The following is a 17214-nucleotide window of genomic DNA, read 5'->3' on the forward strand; positions in this document are numbered from 1 at the left end:
ATTCTAATCAATTGAAGAATTGCAGATAAAGGTGCGCTCTGTGATTAGTCCTTGCGGAATCCATTTCATAAAATGAATCCGTGCTTTCTCCCTGCGAGATCACGTTAGCATGTTAGCACAGCTTCAGTTTATCTATCTAAATGACTTCTAACTTTTTTTTGTATATTTATTACCAATGAGAACCGGCCTAATTCTGCCCTACATTCATTATTTGGTGTTTTCCTTTGTATTTGTAAGATATTTCTGCAGAATTCAGTATGTAGGGTTTCAGTTGGATTCTTGTCCCATGCAATGTAGTCTTGCTGACTGAGTGGACCCCAGACCTCACTTCCATAAAGCGCAATAGGTTGAATTACACTGTCAAACAATTTGGACCAGATTCTAATTGGGATATTTAGTTGTCTCTTTATTGCATATATTGCTCTTTGAACTTTTTGGCTGGACCGCACCAGCGGGGCCAGCCCTACAAACGCGAATGTCTGTGACTGACTGAATGACTGAGTGATGAAGTTACACCATAGGTTGGCTGAGTTATGAAGTTACACCATTGGTCGGCCGGATCACGTGTGTTAGGTCCAGCCATATACTAGGTTTTAACCTGGTCTTGTTCTTTTAATGCACTTACGGCCATGCAGAAACTTCCTGATGCAGTGATTGTCAGACCAAGGTAAGTATAATTCAGAGTGTGCTCCAGGGCGGTGTTACCTAGAGCTAAGCTATGGTTCCCATTGACAGGACGGCCTTTATTTCACAGTTCAAACAGCATCTGCGTCCTGAACGTCTGCAGGAAATCTGCTTCTGCAGACAGACATTATCCCCAAACCGGGCTTCTGCACAGAAACACCGTGCTGCCAGACCTCCACAGCGCCCACACTGAAAGCCATCACTTAGCCTCTCCCCGTCAACCTTCCATTCACCCTCAGCTAATGATACATCACAGCTAAACATACAGATTATCCACCTACCTGCCTGCCTGCGAATGTCTCATTCTGCCGCACAGTATATCAGCACATACTGCACTGTGCAGTGTGTCTGTGTGTGTGAGGTGTGTGTGTGTGCGTGTGCATGTGTGCGCGTGTTTGTGTGGTGTGTGTGATGTGTGTGTGAGGTGTGCGTGTGTGTGTGTGCATGTGTGGGTGGTGTGTGTGCAATGTGTGTGTGTGTGTGTGCGTGTGTGGGTGGTGTGTGTGCAATGTGAGTGTGAGTGTGTGTGTGTGTGTGTGTGTGCATGTGTGTGTGCATGTGTGGGTCTGTGTGGCTAGGAGGGGGCGTCTCTGTGTCCCTGCTGATTTTTAGTCAGCAGCGCAGTCGGGGTCGGTTATCAGATGAAGGTGGAAAGGAGCTCCACCGCTTTCAAAGAGGCAGAAACAAAATGGCCGAAACGTGTGGGAAAGTGGCGGGAGGAAAGTTCACAGTGACCGTAAAAACGTCCATTACATTACATTACATTCATTTGGCAGACGCTTTTATCCAAAGCGACGTACAAGAGGTGCATTTTCATGATCGTAGACAACTGCTGAACACGGGTTCAGTAAGGTACAATTACTTATTTTGTACAGCTATTTCTAGCTGAGAACAATGAACACTATCCTGGTCTAACATCTGCAAAGCCAAACTAGGCAGAAGATTAAGCTAGAGTATTAGGACAAATACAATTTACCAAGAAGTGCAGGGATGGGGCAACATGTAACAAGTGACAAGGAAAAAAGGGTATTTTTTTTTTTTTTTTTTTTTTTTTTTTTTTTTTTTAATATATATACACAGCATGGTGGTGGTTATTCTAGGTATAGTCTGAAGAGATGAGTCTTCAGGCCACGGCGGAAGATGGATAGTGAGGGGGAGGTTCGGAGAGGGACGGGGAGTTCGTTCCACCACTGGGGAGCTAGGGTGGAGAAGCTCTGTGATCCCTTTGGGCGGGTGGGAGGGGTTACAAGACGCCCTGCTGCTGCAGAGCGGAGTGGTCGAGCAGGCACATAGAATTGAGTCATGTCCTGCAAGTAGATGGGGGCTGTCCTGTTGGCGGCAGTGTAGGCAAGGGTCAGGGCTTTGAATCGGATCCTGGCAGCGACCGGTAGCCAGTGAAGTGATCGCAGCAGAGGAGTGACGTGGGAGAATTACGTCCAGACTGGAGCGCGCACAATGACCAGGAGAATATACCGCTGCCCAGGGCAGGCCAGCGCGGAATGGAGCCATCTCACCCGCTACGGCAAACAAAACACAAACTGTGGGGGGTTGATCAGGCAGAGGGAGGAGCCTGGGGGGGGGGGGGGGGGGACTCCGAGCAGGGAGTGGGAGGAGCCTGGGGGGGGGGGGACTCTGAGCAGGAGTGGGAGGAGTCTGGGGGAGGGGGGGGGCGGACTCTGAGCAGGGAGTGGGAGTAGCCTGGGGGGAGAACTCTGAGCAGGAGTGGGAGGGGCATGGGGGGGGGGGGGGGGGGGGGAATCTAAAAAGCCTATAATTATAACCATCTGAAATCCTCCACACAATTATATCTTCTCTTGCTGTAACTATATCCCAAACATTAAGTATATTTTTAGAGGGCAAATACCCCCAAATGTGTTTTGGCTGTTTCTTATTAGCCATAATGGGAAAAGGGCCTAAGGAGGCTTAAGGTGACTTAGTTATCCAGCTGAATTGTTTCTCATTTTCCATTCACAAAGCCACCTTAAGCTCTTTTCCAACTCTTAAAGACTTTATGTCATTAAAGGTTTCTTTCTGTTTAACCACACAGTTTACTGCATACTTGCTAGAGAACATTAACTCTTGAACAGAATTCAGGCTGGTCTCTAGAATTACATTATATTTATATTGAATTATATTTGAATCATATACAGTAGTTACAAATTCTTTAGACTTTCCAAATTTGTCTTTGACGTTTTAACATTTTGATACAAAGTATTTTATTGTAATATTTTTGACTGTGAGTATGTAACAGTGTAATGTCAAATTTTCATCTGATGCATAGTGGACCTTTCTCAGAAAAAAAAAACTTCTTTAAGCAATTATGCCACCTGCTGGTGGTAACAGGAACCCCAGCCACACACACCTTTGTGCAGGCAGATAAATTCAAACACACTGCCTCCTCTGGACACCTACCGCCACTACACGTACATGCTCAGCATGTGGCAGTAGCAGACGCCGCCAGCTGAGTTTTTTCTTTAGTCGAGCAGGAAAACTAGGGCGACTTCCCAAAGATACAAACTCTCCCTCCCTTTATTTCCAGCGTGCATGCACTTAACACGTCCACCCACAGTAAAACGTTCAGTGACAAGCCTAACAGAGTCTACAGGAGTCCCTTCCGGCCATTATGAACTCATATTAACAGCGTAAGATTTAACACTTGATTTAACACTGAACATTTTCACAGTGCACCAACCTCCTGGCTGTTGACCTCCACAACCTGGATCTCGCCAGCGCTAGTCTTCCATTGGGTACTAAACCGGTCCCTAATCCCTCCCCTGGAACCCAGCCGTTTGAAGGGCTGGCACTCATCACATTGTCTCGGCATCAGGAGCACGGCGAAGGCGGTGCGTGGAACGACCTTCTTTGATAAAACGTGAAAGTGAGTTTCCCCGTGACCCTGGAGCGAGCTCTCGGCCCAGCGTGTGACGGACGGAACCGAGCTGAGGTTCTGAGACGCACAGGCGGTCCCGCGGGCTCGCGGTGCGGTACCCTCTGATGCCGCGCGCGAGTGCGGGGGAGGACGCGCACGCAGGCGCCACTGCCACCGCACATTTCAGGCCTCGCGACCCTCCCTCTTCTGAACCCACCTACACGGGCCGTGCATGAAGAAAAGCATCATGGGACATCTCTTCACACACGTACACACACACGTGCACACACACACACACACACACACAAACGTGCACAAACACACACATGCGCAAACACACCACAAGTACACACACACACACACACGTGCACACAAACACACCACACACACACATGGGCGCGCGCACACAAACACACACACACACACACACACACCAAATGCAATGCAGATTTCTGACTGGTTAGAAGGTTTCTGACTGTACAAGGCACAGGCTTCTGATGAGAATAAATTCCATTCACAAGCAACTAGGTTCCAAATCTGTCTTTATTAGAAAAAAATACAGAACAGTAGCTGTTGTACATTATTTCCATCTGTTACTAAAAACTATCTATGTTATAAAACTGTCCATTCAAAGTAAATTCAGCACACAAAATACCTTTTTTGCTTTTACCAATTTCAAACTCCAAACTATGGAAAGGAATGGTATTATTATTATTATTATTATTATTATTGTAAATGCAAAGATTACAAAGCCCAACTGTTTTCCAAGTGAGAAAACCATGAAAATCAATATTTACAATCTAAAAAAGTGTGATGTCATTGAAACAGCAGGATGTTAGAGGGGCAGTAACCACAAACACCGAGGCCCGTTTCCCACAATAAATAACCTTAATCACCTTAAACATCACCATAACTCCACTTTCACTAATATCGGCAAACGTACAACCTGTTACATAAGCAATAAAAAAAAAAAATTCCTTTTCTTTACCTCTCCAAAACGAAAGACTGAAACTAAAACTTAAAAAAACGGCAACACGTCTGGACTAAGCCACAAGTTCACGTCAGGACTGAACCACAACGTCTTCCAGACTTCTGTACTAAACGGGCTCCAGTAAACAAGCGATAGATGTACTGTCCAACGCACTGAATACTTTCACTACTCGACCACGACTGGGGTCGGCCATTTTAATTACTCCTGAACTGGGCTGGTCCGAAGTGAGTAGGTTGGATTAAATAAGGACTACACGAGTTTTACAAATAACCCTGAATATAGGAGCCGTAATAAAGGAAGTATTTACAGATGGAGGTTTAAAGCACTGCTCTCAGCTTCTATTTGCCTTGTTTATGTGGATCACAGACATGGTACAGTTGTACAGACAGCAGTGTCCTCTTAACACTGAACCAAGATAAGAGCCTCCCGCCTTCACTGCTGACCTGCACGGACCTGACCTCAACGCACTGATCATGTGACCTCAGACAAGCCCGCAACCAATAGGATACCAGAACAAACATGCCTGAATAAGACCGATAGCCAGAAATTGAAACCTGAAAGCACCATCCTACCTTCACGAGTGTGAGTGGTGTAGACATACACGGGTGAGAGCACACAGCAAAAACCAAAATTCAATCTAATTAAGTATTTGAGACCTTAGAATTTAGACTTAAAATCTTAATTCTATTACTTCTTTGGCTAAATTAGACAAAAAACATTGCCAATCAGGTGACACAGTTTGACTCATTTCAAGATTTGCCAAAGGGGTAAGAACATTAACTTACAGCAAACAGTAACTTAAAGCGGGCTGTTATTTTCTACTTGAGAGAAACATTTTAAGTCTGATTACGAGACACGCTTGTTAAGACAGACAGTTGGTTTTTTGCAGTGTGAGGTGTGTGTGTGTGTGTGTGTGTGTGTGCGTATGCAAGTGAATATAACGAGTGGTTGGGCACATATGTGCATTACCACTATCGACTGTCACCAAAAATGCCTTTCCTAAAAACAACCCTTCAAATATATTCAAAAATATATTTACATATAACTGAATGCCAGTGCTGTCAGCCAGTATGCACGCTTTAGACCAGAGGTTCTCAAACTCGGTCCTGGGGGACCACTGTGTGCTGGTTTTCATTTCAACCTCAACCGCAATCCCAGAATTTTAACAAGCTGTTCATTTTTCTTAATTAGGCGCTTTTCATGTTTTAGAGCTGGGGTTCCTCACCTTAGCCAGAAAGGGCCAGTGTGGGTGCACACACCTGATCCTGATTCTACTAATCAAGGTGCTTAGCAATGACTCTAGTGAATGATTAGTAGAATCAAGTGTGTGCACCCACACTGGGCCTTTCTGGATAAGACTGGGGACCCCTACCCTAAAACATGAAAAGCACCTAATTGGCCAGCAGAGTAGCAGAGTCCCCACGTGACCAGGGCAAACACGGGACCTTACAGAGGAGAGCAGAGGGCTGCTTTAGGATATCGTCAGCGCTACTGTTCTTTATGAACAGGCGTGTTTCGCGGGGAAGGGCTGAATGGCTTGTCGTTACAGCGCTGTTTAATGCACAGCATTCTGGGTACTGCTGGAATGGTTTTACAGTCGGAGGGGCGGAGGAAGACCCATCTCTCGGGGGGGGGGGGGGGAGCAGGGGGAAGGAGGAGGGCTCTGAGAGCACGAGTGCTTAAAATGGCTTATTGGCGATCCTCATTAACATATTCAGATGTTCAGTGCCGGGCTCCGCCCCCGGCCCCGCCCTCCTCCTCCTCCTCCTCCTCCTCCTCTTGCCCTTTGACCTCGGGGCTGCTGGACTCTTGCTCTTCGTCCAGCTCCTCCACGTCCAGCTCTTCCTCCTCTTCCTCCTCCTCCTCCTCTCTGTCAGAGGAGTCATCGTCGTGCTGCTCGCCGTCCTCGCTGTCACCTGACCCTGAAGAACGTGGAGATGTCACCATGGAGATCTGCATTTCTCCAATCCGACGCGAACGAGCAAACTGTTGCACACGCATGTTACTCACAAGCAGACCTGGATCAAATACGTATTGGTTTTGGATTTCTACGCTTTACTGACCTTTAAAAAAAATACTTTCCGGGGAAACCAAATACTTTTTCAAATACTATCTAGAGCCTTTTAAAAATACTTTAAAATACAAACACAATTTTAAAATATTTTGAAATATTTCTGTGATAGACGACAGAAATGACGGAGCCAGCAACAATGTAGGCTTCATGCTGAAGGGGGTATCCCAGAGTTCTTTGTGAGTGGCCCTCAATGTGATGTCAGCAAGTTAAATACTGAGGGCACTCCAGGAGAACTACTATTCAATTTGCTACATGAAAAATCCCCATGCAAGACTACGGCCATTTTGCCAGTTCAATCCACTGAAACAGAACTGACCCCAGCCCTGTTCCCAGCACAGTCGGGAAATAATGGAATATGTGACAGACTGAGGAAAAAGACAGCAATGATTATGATTCATTCTGCATACGACATCTTAAAGTTGTGCATTCATTGCAACTTAAGCAATGTGTATTATTTCGCGTGCTGCCCGCGAAAGCACATATAAGAGGCAGGGATGACACGATGACCGTATGACCGCTAAGAAATTTCCAGGTGGTTAAATTTCCATCACAGCGACGATGGGTATTTAAAAAAAAAAAATGTTTACGCCATTTTTTAAGTTTCATTTAAAATGAATCACTTTTTTGTAAATGTTTGTAAAAACCGGTCACCTGCGTATTCCCAATTACAGAATGACGAACAACGGTAATGTCAGCTTCTATTTACGCATCATCTAAAAAGAGCTCTCTCTCTCTCTCTCTCTTATGCATACGCCTCTCTTTCTTCACAGGACTTGGAGCCTACGTTTTGAACTTAGCCGACTGGTTGGCGCTAAGGGAAGAGTCCCGAATGCCAGCTAGTAGGTTAGAAACTGAATGCAGTTCATTAATCTTTTATTCTGTGGTGGTACTGACAGCTAACGTTGATGTAAAAAGACAAAGACCGATTCAGCGAACGGACAGTAAGCTTTTTGTCCTACGACAACCCAAAACACTTCCAAGTGGAGTTGTTTAGATATTGCGGTCGGCAGAATCCTCAAGGGAAAAAAAGCAGGAAGATATACACAAGAAGAGCACACAGGCAGTACGACAGGAAATTAAGTCACCCCTGTCTGGAATTGCCTGAAAGGAGAGAGATCTTTCCTTCCACAGAGCCTCAAGCACGTTTTTCTTTTTGCTTAATGTTTAGGCCTATAGGCCTAATCTGTTTTATACGAATGGAGTCGCCTTAATTCATTTACTTTACAGAGGTTTTAGCCAGTGTTTTATATTCAATAAGAGAGGCTGTTTCTTTATGAAACAGTGGAAGCGTAAGCTTAAGAAGGAGCTTAATAAATAATGCTGAGGGTGATAGTGACTGTTCAAATGTCGAGCAGTTAGCGGGCTAAATGGCTCCTAGAAGACAGGGCATATGTAACTGCACAGAAAACCATTACAAGAAAGCTGTGTTTTGAATAGACTGCTACAGTAATTACTTAAGTAATGTTTTTTTTCATAACTCTCTGTATCAGTACAGGTGTATCTTCACTTGCGTAACCTCACCTGTGTCTGCGTCTTCTTCCTCGTCCCTGCGGGCCCCGCCCTCATCCTCATCTTCCTCAGAGTCCGAGATCACCACACACTCGTTTCCCGAGCTGTGATCCATTCCCCTGTGTCCACTGAGACAAGCAACGTGTCACACACACACATCTGCATACACACCATCAACATATGCTGCAGTCTCTACACAGGGAAACACTGAGCTGTGCTGCGGTCTCTACGCAGGGAAACACTGAGCTGTGCTGCAGTCTCTACGCAGGGAAACACTGAGCTGTGCTGTGGTCTCTACGCAGGGAAACACTGAGCTGTGCTGCGGTCTCTACGCAGGGAAACGGTGAGCTGTGCTGCGGTCTCTACGCAGGGAAACTGTGAGCTGTGCTGCGGTCTCTACGCAGGGAAACAGTGAGCTGTGCTGCGGTCTCTACGCAGGGAAACACTGAGCTGTGCTGCGGTCTCTACGCAGGGAAACACTGAGCTGTGCTGCAGTTTCTACGCAGGGAAACACTGAGCTGTGCTGCAGTCTCTACGCAGGGAAACGGTGAGCTGTGCTGCGGTCTCTACGCAGGGAAACTGTGAGCTGTGCTGCGGTCTCTACGCAGGGAAACAGTGAGCTGTGCTGCGGTCTCTACGCAGGGAAACACTGAGCTGTGCTGCAGTCTCTGCACAGGGAAACACTGAGCTGTGCTGCGGTCTCTACGCAGGGAAACGCTGAGCTGTGCTGCGGTCTCTACGCAGGGAAATGCTGAGCTGTGCTGCGGTCTCTACGCAGGGAAACACTGAGCTGTGCTGCAGTCTCTACGCAGGGAAACTGCGGTCTCTACGCAGGGAAACAGTGAGCTGCGCTGCAGTGTCCACGCAGGGAAACGGTGAGCTGTGCTGCAGTCTCTACGCAGGGAAACACTGAGCTGTGCTGCAGTCTCTACACAGGGAAACGGTGAGCTGTGCTGCAGTCTCTACGCAGGGAAACTGTGCGGTTCGGTGGTGGACACAGACCTGCCGTTCTCGCGTGGCTCCCACAGTGGTGTGAGGTAATACCTCAGAGGATTTCTGTACAAGTCCTCCTTTAGAATCTACAGCCAGGAGAGATGGAGGGAGGGAGAGAGACAGAGGGAGAGAGGGATGGAGAGAGAGGGAGAGAGAGAGAGAGAGAGAGCAAGGGAGAAATAGAGGGAGGGAGGGAGAGAAAAAGAGAGGGAGAGAGGGAGACAGAGAGAGAGAAGGAGGGAGGGAGAGAGAAAGAAAAGCTGTGAGAGGGAACGAGTGAAAAAGCTATCTACACTTCAACAGAAATTAACTGCAACAGTAAAATTGCTTTTTTAACTCAGCAAATAGGTTGACCCACGCAAAATTAAGATTTGGGTTCAGTTTAACGTGGTGTGTTGTTTTACTAAATTCTTGAAGTTGATATAGGTGGGAAAATGTGTAAACATAAAATTGTAAATGCAAAATGCATGGCATAACATACGTTTAAACGTTTCAGTGTACGGTTGTATCAGGGGAAAGGATTTAGAATGGATATTAAGTTCAACATAAATGGTTTGGTAATAGACATGGTAGAACAGGGCTCACCTCTGCATGTCAAAGAAATCAAATAACCGTTCAACACACTTGGTTGAGTTCTACTGTTAGCCACTGAACAAACCCTGGATATGCTGGAGCAATATTGTCAGATCTGGGCCCTGGCAGTAAAACACTGGTGAACAGCACATCCGATACCTACTTAGGTTTGAAAAGTAGCTCAACAGGAAGCCTGAATTTGCCATGAATGAACTGAAAGACAGACGCTAACAGAGAGGCAGACTGCTGCAGCAGTACCTGGGCTATCTGGTCGTGCCCTGGCTCGCTGTGGTCACTGAACCAGCAGAAGAAGCTGCCACTCTCCTTCCCAGAAGCCCCCTGGGAGGTGAGGTCCTGCCCCCGATGCCACAGGATGGGGCTGGAGAAGGAAGCCATGGACCCTGCCAGGGAGGACAGAGAAACACGTTCAGGAACACGCCGGACTGCTGACTAACCGAAGCTCAAAGCATTCAGTTTACTCCCGCGTTACCCGCGCAAAATGCACATGTGCTGCCGCTGTGTCACTGAAGATAAAGCTATACCCTCCACCCTACTGAACTTCTGACACTGAAAGTACGTACTTTACAGCAGAGCGTCTGAGGTGAAACTGCTCTGTTGCTAATGCAAAGGGTGGAGGAAGACAGAGGAAAGAGATGGGATGAAAGAGAGGAAATGGGAGAGAGAGAGAGCGAGAGGCAGGACAGAGAAAGCAAGCTAGCATTTTACCAAATAATCAGTGCAATTCAAGTGTACTTTACTCACAAAACACACTGAGTTGCCAAGGCCGCAAAACATAATAATAAATATGTTCTATTATGTGAAAACACCTCAGTAAAGAAATATTGATGATACACAGCTTGAGAATTACAGCAACATTGCAGTGTGGTCAGAAAAACGTTTTCAGACTACACCCCCCCACTGCTCAGCCTAATGTCAACCGAGGTACAAGTCCTCCCCCCCGCAGTCCGTGCTCACCCCCGAGACCGAGGTGGAACTCCTTGAAGATGGTGGTGTTCTGGAAGTACGAGTTACAGTTGAAATGGAAGGAGATCCTGTAGCCCATCCTCGTGTTCTTCAGGGACTCCACCTGAAGAGGCGTCATTGAACACAAGCCTTGAAAACAGCAACGGCCTATTTGACAGAAATTGTGTATGCGTTGTTATGCGACGGTTAGTTCCGACCGGACGTTGTGATAGGCCGAGACGGATTCCCCGAGGGCTGACATGCAGTATGAGAGCTCTCGAACCTCATCACCGGCCAGGATCAATCCGCATTGTTTACGTGGGACTGATACGTCACCCGAATCGGCAAAAAGGCTACTTCGTTATCTAGCTTCACTTCACCTTCAACAAAGTGGATACACTTGATAGCATCGCATTTGATCTCTTCTACCCGATGACAACAGAAGAATATTTGGACAGTGATTATGGTACCAGCAGTTCCGATGCCTGTTCTATCTGAGCCATAACTGGAATCCAGGAAGAGACACAGCAGCATCTTAACAATCTGCAGAGAGTCTAGCACACCGCCAGTCAAACCCAACAAGCTAATCTGCACTTTATACCACTCCTGCCCTGGACTCCTACTTTAAAAACTGTACAATCAAGGGAAGTGTAGTTCCTCAATGTACACGACAACCAACAGTGACTCTCGCAGTTGTGTTAACACTGCCGAAAGATTTGTGACTTAGTTTGTTAGCCAGCTAAGCTAGTCAGTCTTTGCATTTATTTATACCATTGCCCGGCAACAATAACAGTTGTTAGAGTGGCTAATAGAATTGTAAAGGAACTATTTCTGTTGGCAGAGCCGAATAAACAATAAAATAATAATCCATTGTCTAAAATTGCCACAAATCACCATTACTTGAGAAATAGCCTTGTTTACAGAACTGTAGTATAAAAGCGACACCGCACTCGAGGTCATGCGGTTCTGCTGTATATCAGTGCGGCTGTGATTCGGTCGTAGGCATGAAACCTCGGGGCCAATCACAGATAATCATGGAAGATAATCACCGCCATGCTGATATGCAGTACTCCCCCTCGTGTATTATTGCCTAAATATTCAGCGCTCCACTACCCTCCACCCCCCACCCCCCGCAATACTGCCACCCTTAATAAGAGCCCTCAACTGTTTCTAACAGCTATACTTTAGCTCTGTGTACCACCACCCCCCCCCTTGTCCCCCATCCACCTGCCTGATGAGCAGAATAAATGTATAAACGAACCTGCCATTTCCCCAACTGCTTCACCAGTCACAATGACTGTGTTAATGGATAATAAAATATTATGTTATCTTATCTTAACTTAGCTGTAATCTGTAAAATGGAAACGCTGGACAAGACAACTGATGTGTCGGACAATGGGGTAGACGTACTAGCTGAGCAGCTTACTATATCTCAGGTAGGGCTCTTCAGCTGATAGCCAGAACCTTGTAAATATCAGGAATTACCACTTTTTAGAACCACTACGGTTTGGACAATGTGTTTACAGGGTGGTTAATATTCCACTAATCTAATTGTAGGCCCAGCAAACATCACTTAGCTAGAATATTAGCTAGTTAGCTACATTCAAAAAGTTAACAACAGTTTTGGAGCGTCTTAAGCCAATTACAATATTCACAAAAGATGAACAAGCAAATGGGTACGTTCAGTATTTAAAATTTTTGATTTGTGCAATCCCCTTTATATACAACCCTTGCCCATCAGCAACTTTGGGTCTCAGTATTATATTGGCAGTATAAAAAGAAAAGGCTAAACTAATCAAAAGCAGGAACGGCCATGCGTAGCTGTAGTACCGCACTCTCACCTCTAGATGGCTCATGGAGCTGAGAGCCTCTTCATCGCTCTCATCGATGTGTGCAGAAAGCAGGGGATGATTCAACAGCTGAGTAGCTTTAAGTTAAGGAAACAGACACAAACACACATACACAAACACAGATTCTCTCTGGGACTGATCCCCCCAGCTCTCCCCAGACAGACAGAGACGATGAGAATAAACCTGCCACAGCCATGAGTCCCACTGCACTGTGAGTTAGCAGTGAGCTGAGGTCAGCTTGCAATGATTATGGGCAGCTAACAAACCTCAGGCTTTGAATCAAGTTGATAAAAACCACTTTTTCCTGATTCTTTCAGCTCTTTTCTCCATGCAGTGCCACTGTTCTTCAGTGACCACCAAGCACGAGGGCCCCTGATCCCCTGACCGCTCTAGCACTCTTAGCCAATCCCCTGATCGCTCTAGCACTCTTAGCCAACCCCCTGACCACTCTAGCACTCTTAGCCAACCCCCTGATCGCTCTAGCACTCTTAGCCGACCCTCTGGCTGCTCTAGCACTCTTAGCCGACCCTCTGGCTGCTCTAGCACTCTTAGCCAACTCCCTGACCGCTCTAGCACTCTTAGCCAATCCCCTGACCACTCTAGCACTCTTATCTGACCCCCTGGTGGCTCTAGCACTCTTAGCCAACCCCCTGGCTGCTCTAGCACTCTTAGCCGACTCCCTGACCGCTCTAGCACTCTTAGCCAATCCCCTGACCGCTCTAGCACTCTTAGCCGACCCTCTGGCTGCTCTAGCACTCTTAGCCAACTCCCTGACCGCTCTAGCACTCTTAGCCAATCCCCTGACCACTCTAGCACTCTTATCTGACCCCCTGGTGGCTCTAGCACTCTTAGCCAACCCCCTGGCTGCTCTAGCACTCTTAGCCGACTCCCTGACCGCTCTAGCACTCTTAGCCAATCCCCTGACCGCTCTAGCACTCTTAGCTGGCCCTCTGGCTGCTCTAGCACTCTTAGCCAACCCTCTGGCCGCTCTAGCACTCTTAGCTGACCCTCTGGCTGCTCTAGCACTCTTAGCCGACCCCCTGACTGCTCTAGCACTCTTAGCCGACCCCCTGGTTGCTCTAGCACTCTTAGCCAACCCTCTGGCCACTCTAGCACTCTTAGCCGACCCCCTGACTGCTCTAGCACTCTTAGCCGACCCTCTGGCTGCTCTAGCACTCTTAGCCGACCCCCTGGTTGCTCTAGCACTCTTAGCCAACCCTCTGGCTGCTCTAGCACTCTTAGCCGACCCCCTGACTGCTCTAGCACTCTTAGCCGACCCCCTGGTTGCTCTAGCACTCTTAGCCAACCCTCTGGCTGCTCTAGCACTCTTAGCCGACCCCCTGACTGCTCTAGCACTCTTAGCCGACCCCCTGGTTGCTCCAGCACTCTTAGCTGACTCACTGGCCGCTCTAGCACTCTTAGCCAACCCCCTGGCTGCTCTAGCACTCTTAGCCAACCTGTCAACCGCTCTAGCACACGTAGCCAACCCCCTAACCGCTCTAGCACACGTAGCCAACCCCCTAACCGCTCTAGCACTCTTAGCCAACCCCCTGGCTGCTCTAGCACTCTTAGATGACCCGCTGGCCTCACAAGAAGCACCACTGCCTTCTCTGTGTATCATAATAAAACATAACACTTGTTTAATTTGGTTACTCACAGTTAAAGATTAAAGCATACTTTAACTTTGAAAAAAGCCAGGCTGGGCCTGACGCCAGTCACCAACTGATCTGAGGCCTGGGCAGAACCGGGCCGGGTCCGACAGGGTGGATACAGCGGTGACCCAGAACCCAGGGATGGTACGGATGATCGCGCTGCGCTGCTCCAGATGGGGGCGCCGTTGCTGTGACAACTTGAGTTCCAGGCGCTGGTGTAGGCGGGCAGATTTCCTCTCCAGCGCCTCCAGCCGCACCTGCACCTGAGCCAGCGAAGCCACCGACTGCCGAGTCTCTGCCGCCATTTTCACCGACACGATGGCGCACTCCGCGTCCTCCGCTTCCTCCTCTGATGGAAATGATGAGGACTGGGAGGAGGAGAAGCCAGACAAGAATCCATCTCCCTCCTCCTCCTCCTCCTCTCTGCCCAGCAGCAGCCCAAGTCTCTGCCTGTCAGCACTGTCCACAGCGCCACCCTCAGGGGAGGAGGTAGAACTGTCTGCAGCTGCTGCCTGTGCAAGCAGGCTCTTCCCAGCAGTTGGGCTCTGCTCCCTGGCCACAGGAGAGCCTCTTTTACTGCTCTTTCTAAGGTTTTTCTTTCTAAACCCGGCTTGTCTGGAGGTATGGGCCTGTTCCGTACGCTCATCTTCACCTACTCGAGTCAGACTAGCAAGCGCCTCAGCGGCTGCAATCGCTGCCCAATCAGATTGCTCCGGCGGAGGAGAGTGGCAGGGCGCCCTGACTCCTGCACTCCCGTTTCCTGCTTCACTTAACGTTTGCGGGTGCGCGTCCCCGCTGCTGCTGCTACTAGTGCAGGGCCCGACGCCACTACTGCTACTCGTGCTTGGATACGCGTCCCCGCTTTCCGGGAGTGCTGTAGTGTTCCTTGTTGTAATGGGCGCACTTCCATTCTCGCCGTGTGTTGGGCTTTTCCCTGATTCCTTCGTCTCTGTTCTCCCTGCAGTGTCACTGTTCTTCACATCATGACGGCCAGGCACTAGGGCCCCGGAACCCCCGGCCGCTCTCGCAGCCTTGGACGGCGGGGACGCGCGACCTGGATCAGGGGATGCGCTTCTCTTTCCCGCTACAGACTGCTGCGTGGAGTCCGAGAGCTCGCTCATAATTATATTAAAATGTTTAATAAATTGGTTTAAACAACTGAATTAGCGGTTTATTTACAGCCAGACAACCTCGCTAAAATATGTTTTAATTCTAGCTTTCTCCGTTCGTCACTTTTCTCGCCACTCTGCACATCCAAGCTAGAATTTAGGCGGCCTTTGAGGAATAACTCTTAGGCAGCTAGTCTTTCCACGGCATTGTGGAAAACGTTACTTTTTATTGCTCTTTGAGCCAGGTGTCGCTACAGCAACGAAAGCAAACGGTGGAGGAAATAAAGTTTCTTACAATCTTGTTTCGATTCATCCCTGTTCCCGTACCTTTACATTCCCCCTCCTATCTTTAGTTCCCTCTGCGTCGTTTTTACTTGATAGACAAAATGGTTCACGTCATTGGCTGCCCGACGCCGCGCCGAAACCTCTCCTCCAATTACAGTTAGGACAACAACGAAAATGGCCTTGTTTACCTCATGTGACTATTATCTGGTTGGTAGATGAAAGTAGGTGTGCTCAATCAGACTGGAACATATACTGATGGACGTGGAGACTTGCCAATCGGTGGGGAGGACCGGAATTTGTCATTAAACGTGCAATGACGCACTTGTTTTTGTGAAGTTCGCAAAACGGTTGTGTGGCAATTTCAGAATACGGCTGCGTTAGTGTTATATTTTTAATATTTTATGTTACCAGTGGGCTGTATGGCCATAGTAACGCGTCCCTGGAAAATATATGGCGTAATTAAAAAAAATATATTCAAGTTCCTTGAAGGGTGTAGCCTAAATCCAAACAGAAAGGCAACAAAACTATCCCTCATTCTGCACGTACATTAAAATAATTCGTTTTCCTTTTATTTTCCTGGTTGTAGACCTAGGCTATTTAAGGTTTTTATGTTGTTTGTTTCTTCTTCTTTGTACTTCTGTTCTGATGTTGCTGTTTAACATCTCTATTAACAATATTTACAACATATTAGTTAATGAATGTCATTTTATAACTGTTTATGTATATGTTTAATGTAAAAATTTATTTGAGACGCCCACGGGGTGTAACATTTTCTCCTGGACAATTAGTTTTTTATTTGAGCTATTGTCTCCTGTACAGTTTCATTGGAACTACAGTTCATACAAGCGCGCGCATGCACACACACACACACACACACACACACCTCAAGCTAGCTAATGTAAATTTGAATTTTCATAAAGCCCAACCTTAATATTGGGGTTCCTCTTTTAATTTGTATAATTGCGTGCAGATTTGCAAAACCAGGCACGATGGATCAGTTGTCTGAAGAAGTGCATTTTTATTTTCATATGTCTCCCTCTGCAAGCATTCGTTTTCATTGGGTGATTTCTGTGCTGACAGAGTTTGAAACTCACCCATGAGAGTGAAATGGAACCAGAAGGTGATTGTGTGACTTCTGAAGGAAAAATGCACATCGTGTGAAATTTATGGACAGTTTAATACGACCCTAATTTGGCTCTCTTTATTGTAGTTCAGGATGGATCTTTTGGGTTAGGTTAAAACCGAGGTCCTGACTCAGTATGGTAATTAAATATGCTGTGACACTCTATTTCTGCAAGAGTAGAGAGTCCGATTCCAAGCCTTCCCAGTCTCGCCACATAACATCATCCATTTAAAAATCCCTCCCTCTCTACCTCAGATGATGTGCGACCAGCGTTTGGCACAATAAAGCCACCATACGTCACTTAAGCGCTTGCTGCACGACGCACAGGTAAACAATCTTACTGTTTATTCATAATCATAATGCACCACTTAAAGCCATTTTCAGTGCATGCACATTTTGTGCTATACAAATCTAATCACAGCCGTCAATAGCATTGCCCTCAACGGGAGAAATTCTGCTTTTAAAATGTATTATAGCAAAACAGCCAACACTGCAATGCACTCCACACAATTGAAACATGAAAATAACTCAATATCACA

The 17214-nt window shown here is 47.2% G+C and overlaps 1 protein-coding gene across 1 annotated transcript; it reads right to left on the minus strand.

The window, feature by feature from the left end:
* Positions 1-5881: 5881 nt before the first annotated feature.
* LOC118207281 (putative testis-specific Y-encoded-like protein 3) lies at positions 5882-15656 on the minus strand. The gene is made up of 7 exons (XM_035380679.1): positions 14278-15656; positions 12498-12575; positions 10669-10780; positions 9952-10094; positions 9130-9206; positions 8140-8255; positions 5882-6466 (listed from the first exon to the last, which is right to left on the minus strand). Exons 1-7 carry the CDS (start codon positions 15277-15279, stop codon positions 6267-6269), a joined length of 1728 nt encoding a protein of 575 aa, XP_035236570.1. The 5' UTR covers positions 15280-15656; the 3' UTR covers positions 5882-6266.
* Between the last annotated feature and the right edge of the window lie 1558 nt (positions 15657-17214).

Source organism: Anguilla anguilla, chromosome 11, assembly GCF_013347855.1.
Source record: "Anguilla anguilla isolate fAngAng1 chromosome 11, fAngAng1.pri, whole genome shotgun sequence".
Taxonomy (NCBI): Eukaryota; Metazoa; Chordata; class Actinopteri; order Anguilliformes; family Anguillidae; genus Anguilla; species Anguilla anguilla.

Coding starts and splice junctions, on each gene's coding strand:
- LOC118207281 (XM_035380679.1), bottom strand. CDS start 15,279: ATGAGCGAGCTCTCGGACTCCACGCAGCAGTCTGTAGCGGGAAAGAGA. Junction 8,256..9,129: donor GAGCCACGCGAGAACGGCAG/GTCTGTGTCCAC, acceptor TGCTTGTCTCAG/TGGACACAGGGGAATGGATC. Junction 6,467..8,139: donor GGAAGAAGACGCAGACACAG/GTGAGGTTACGC, acceptor CACGTTCTTCAG/GGTCAGGTGACAGCGAGGAC.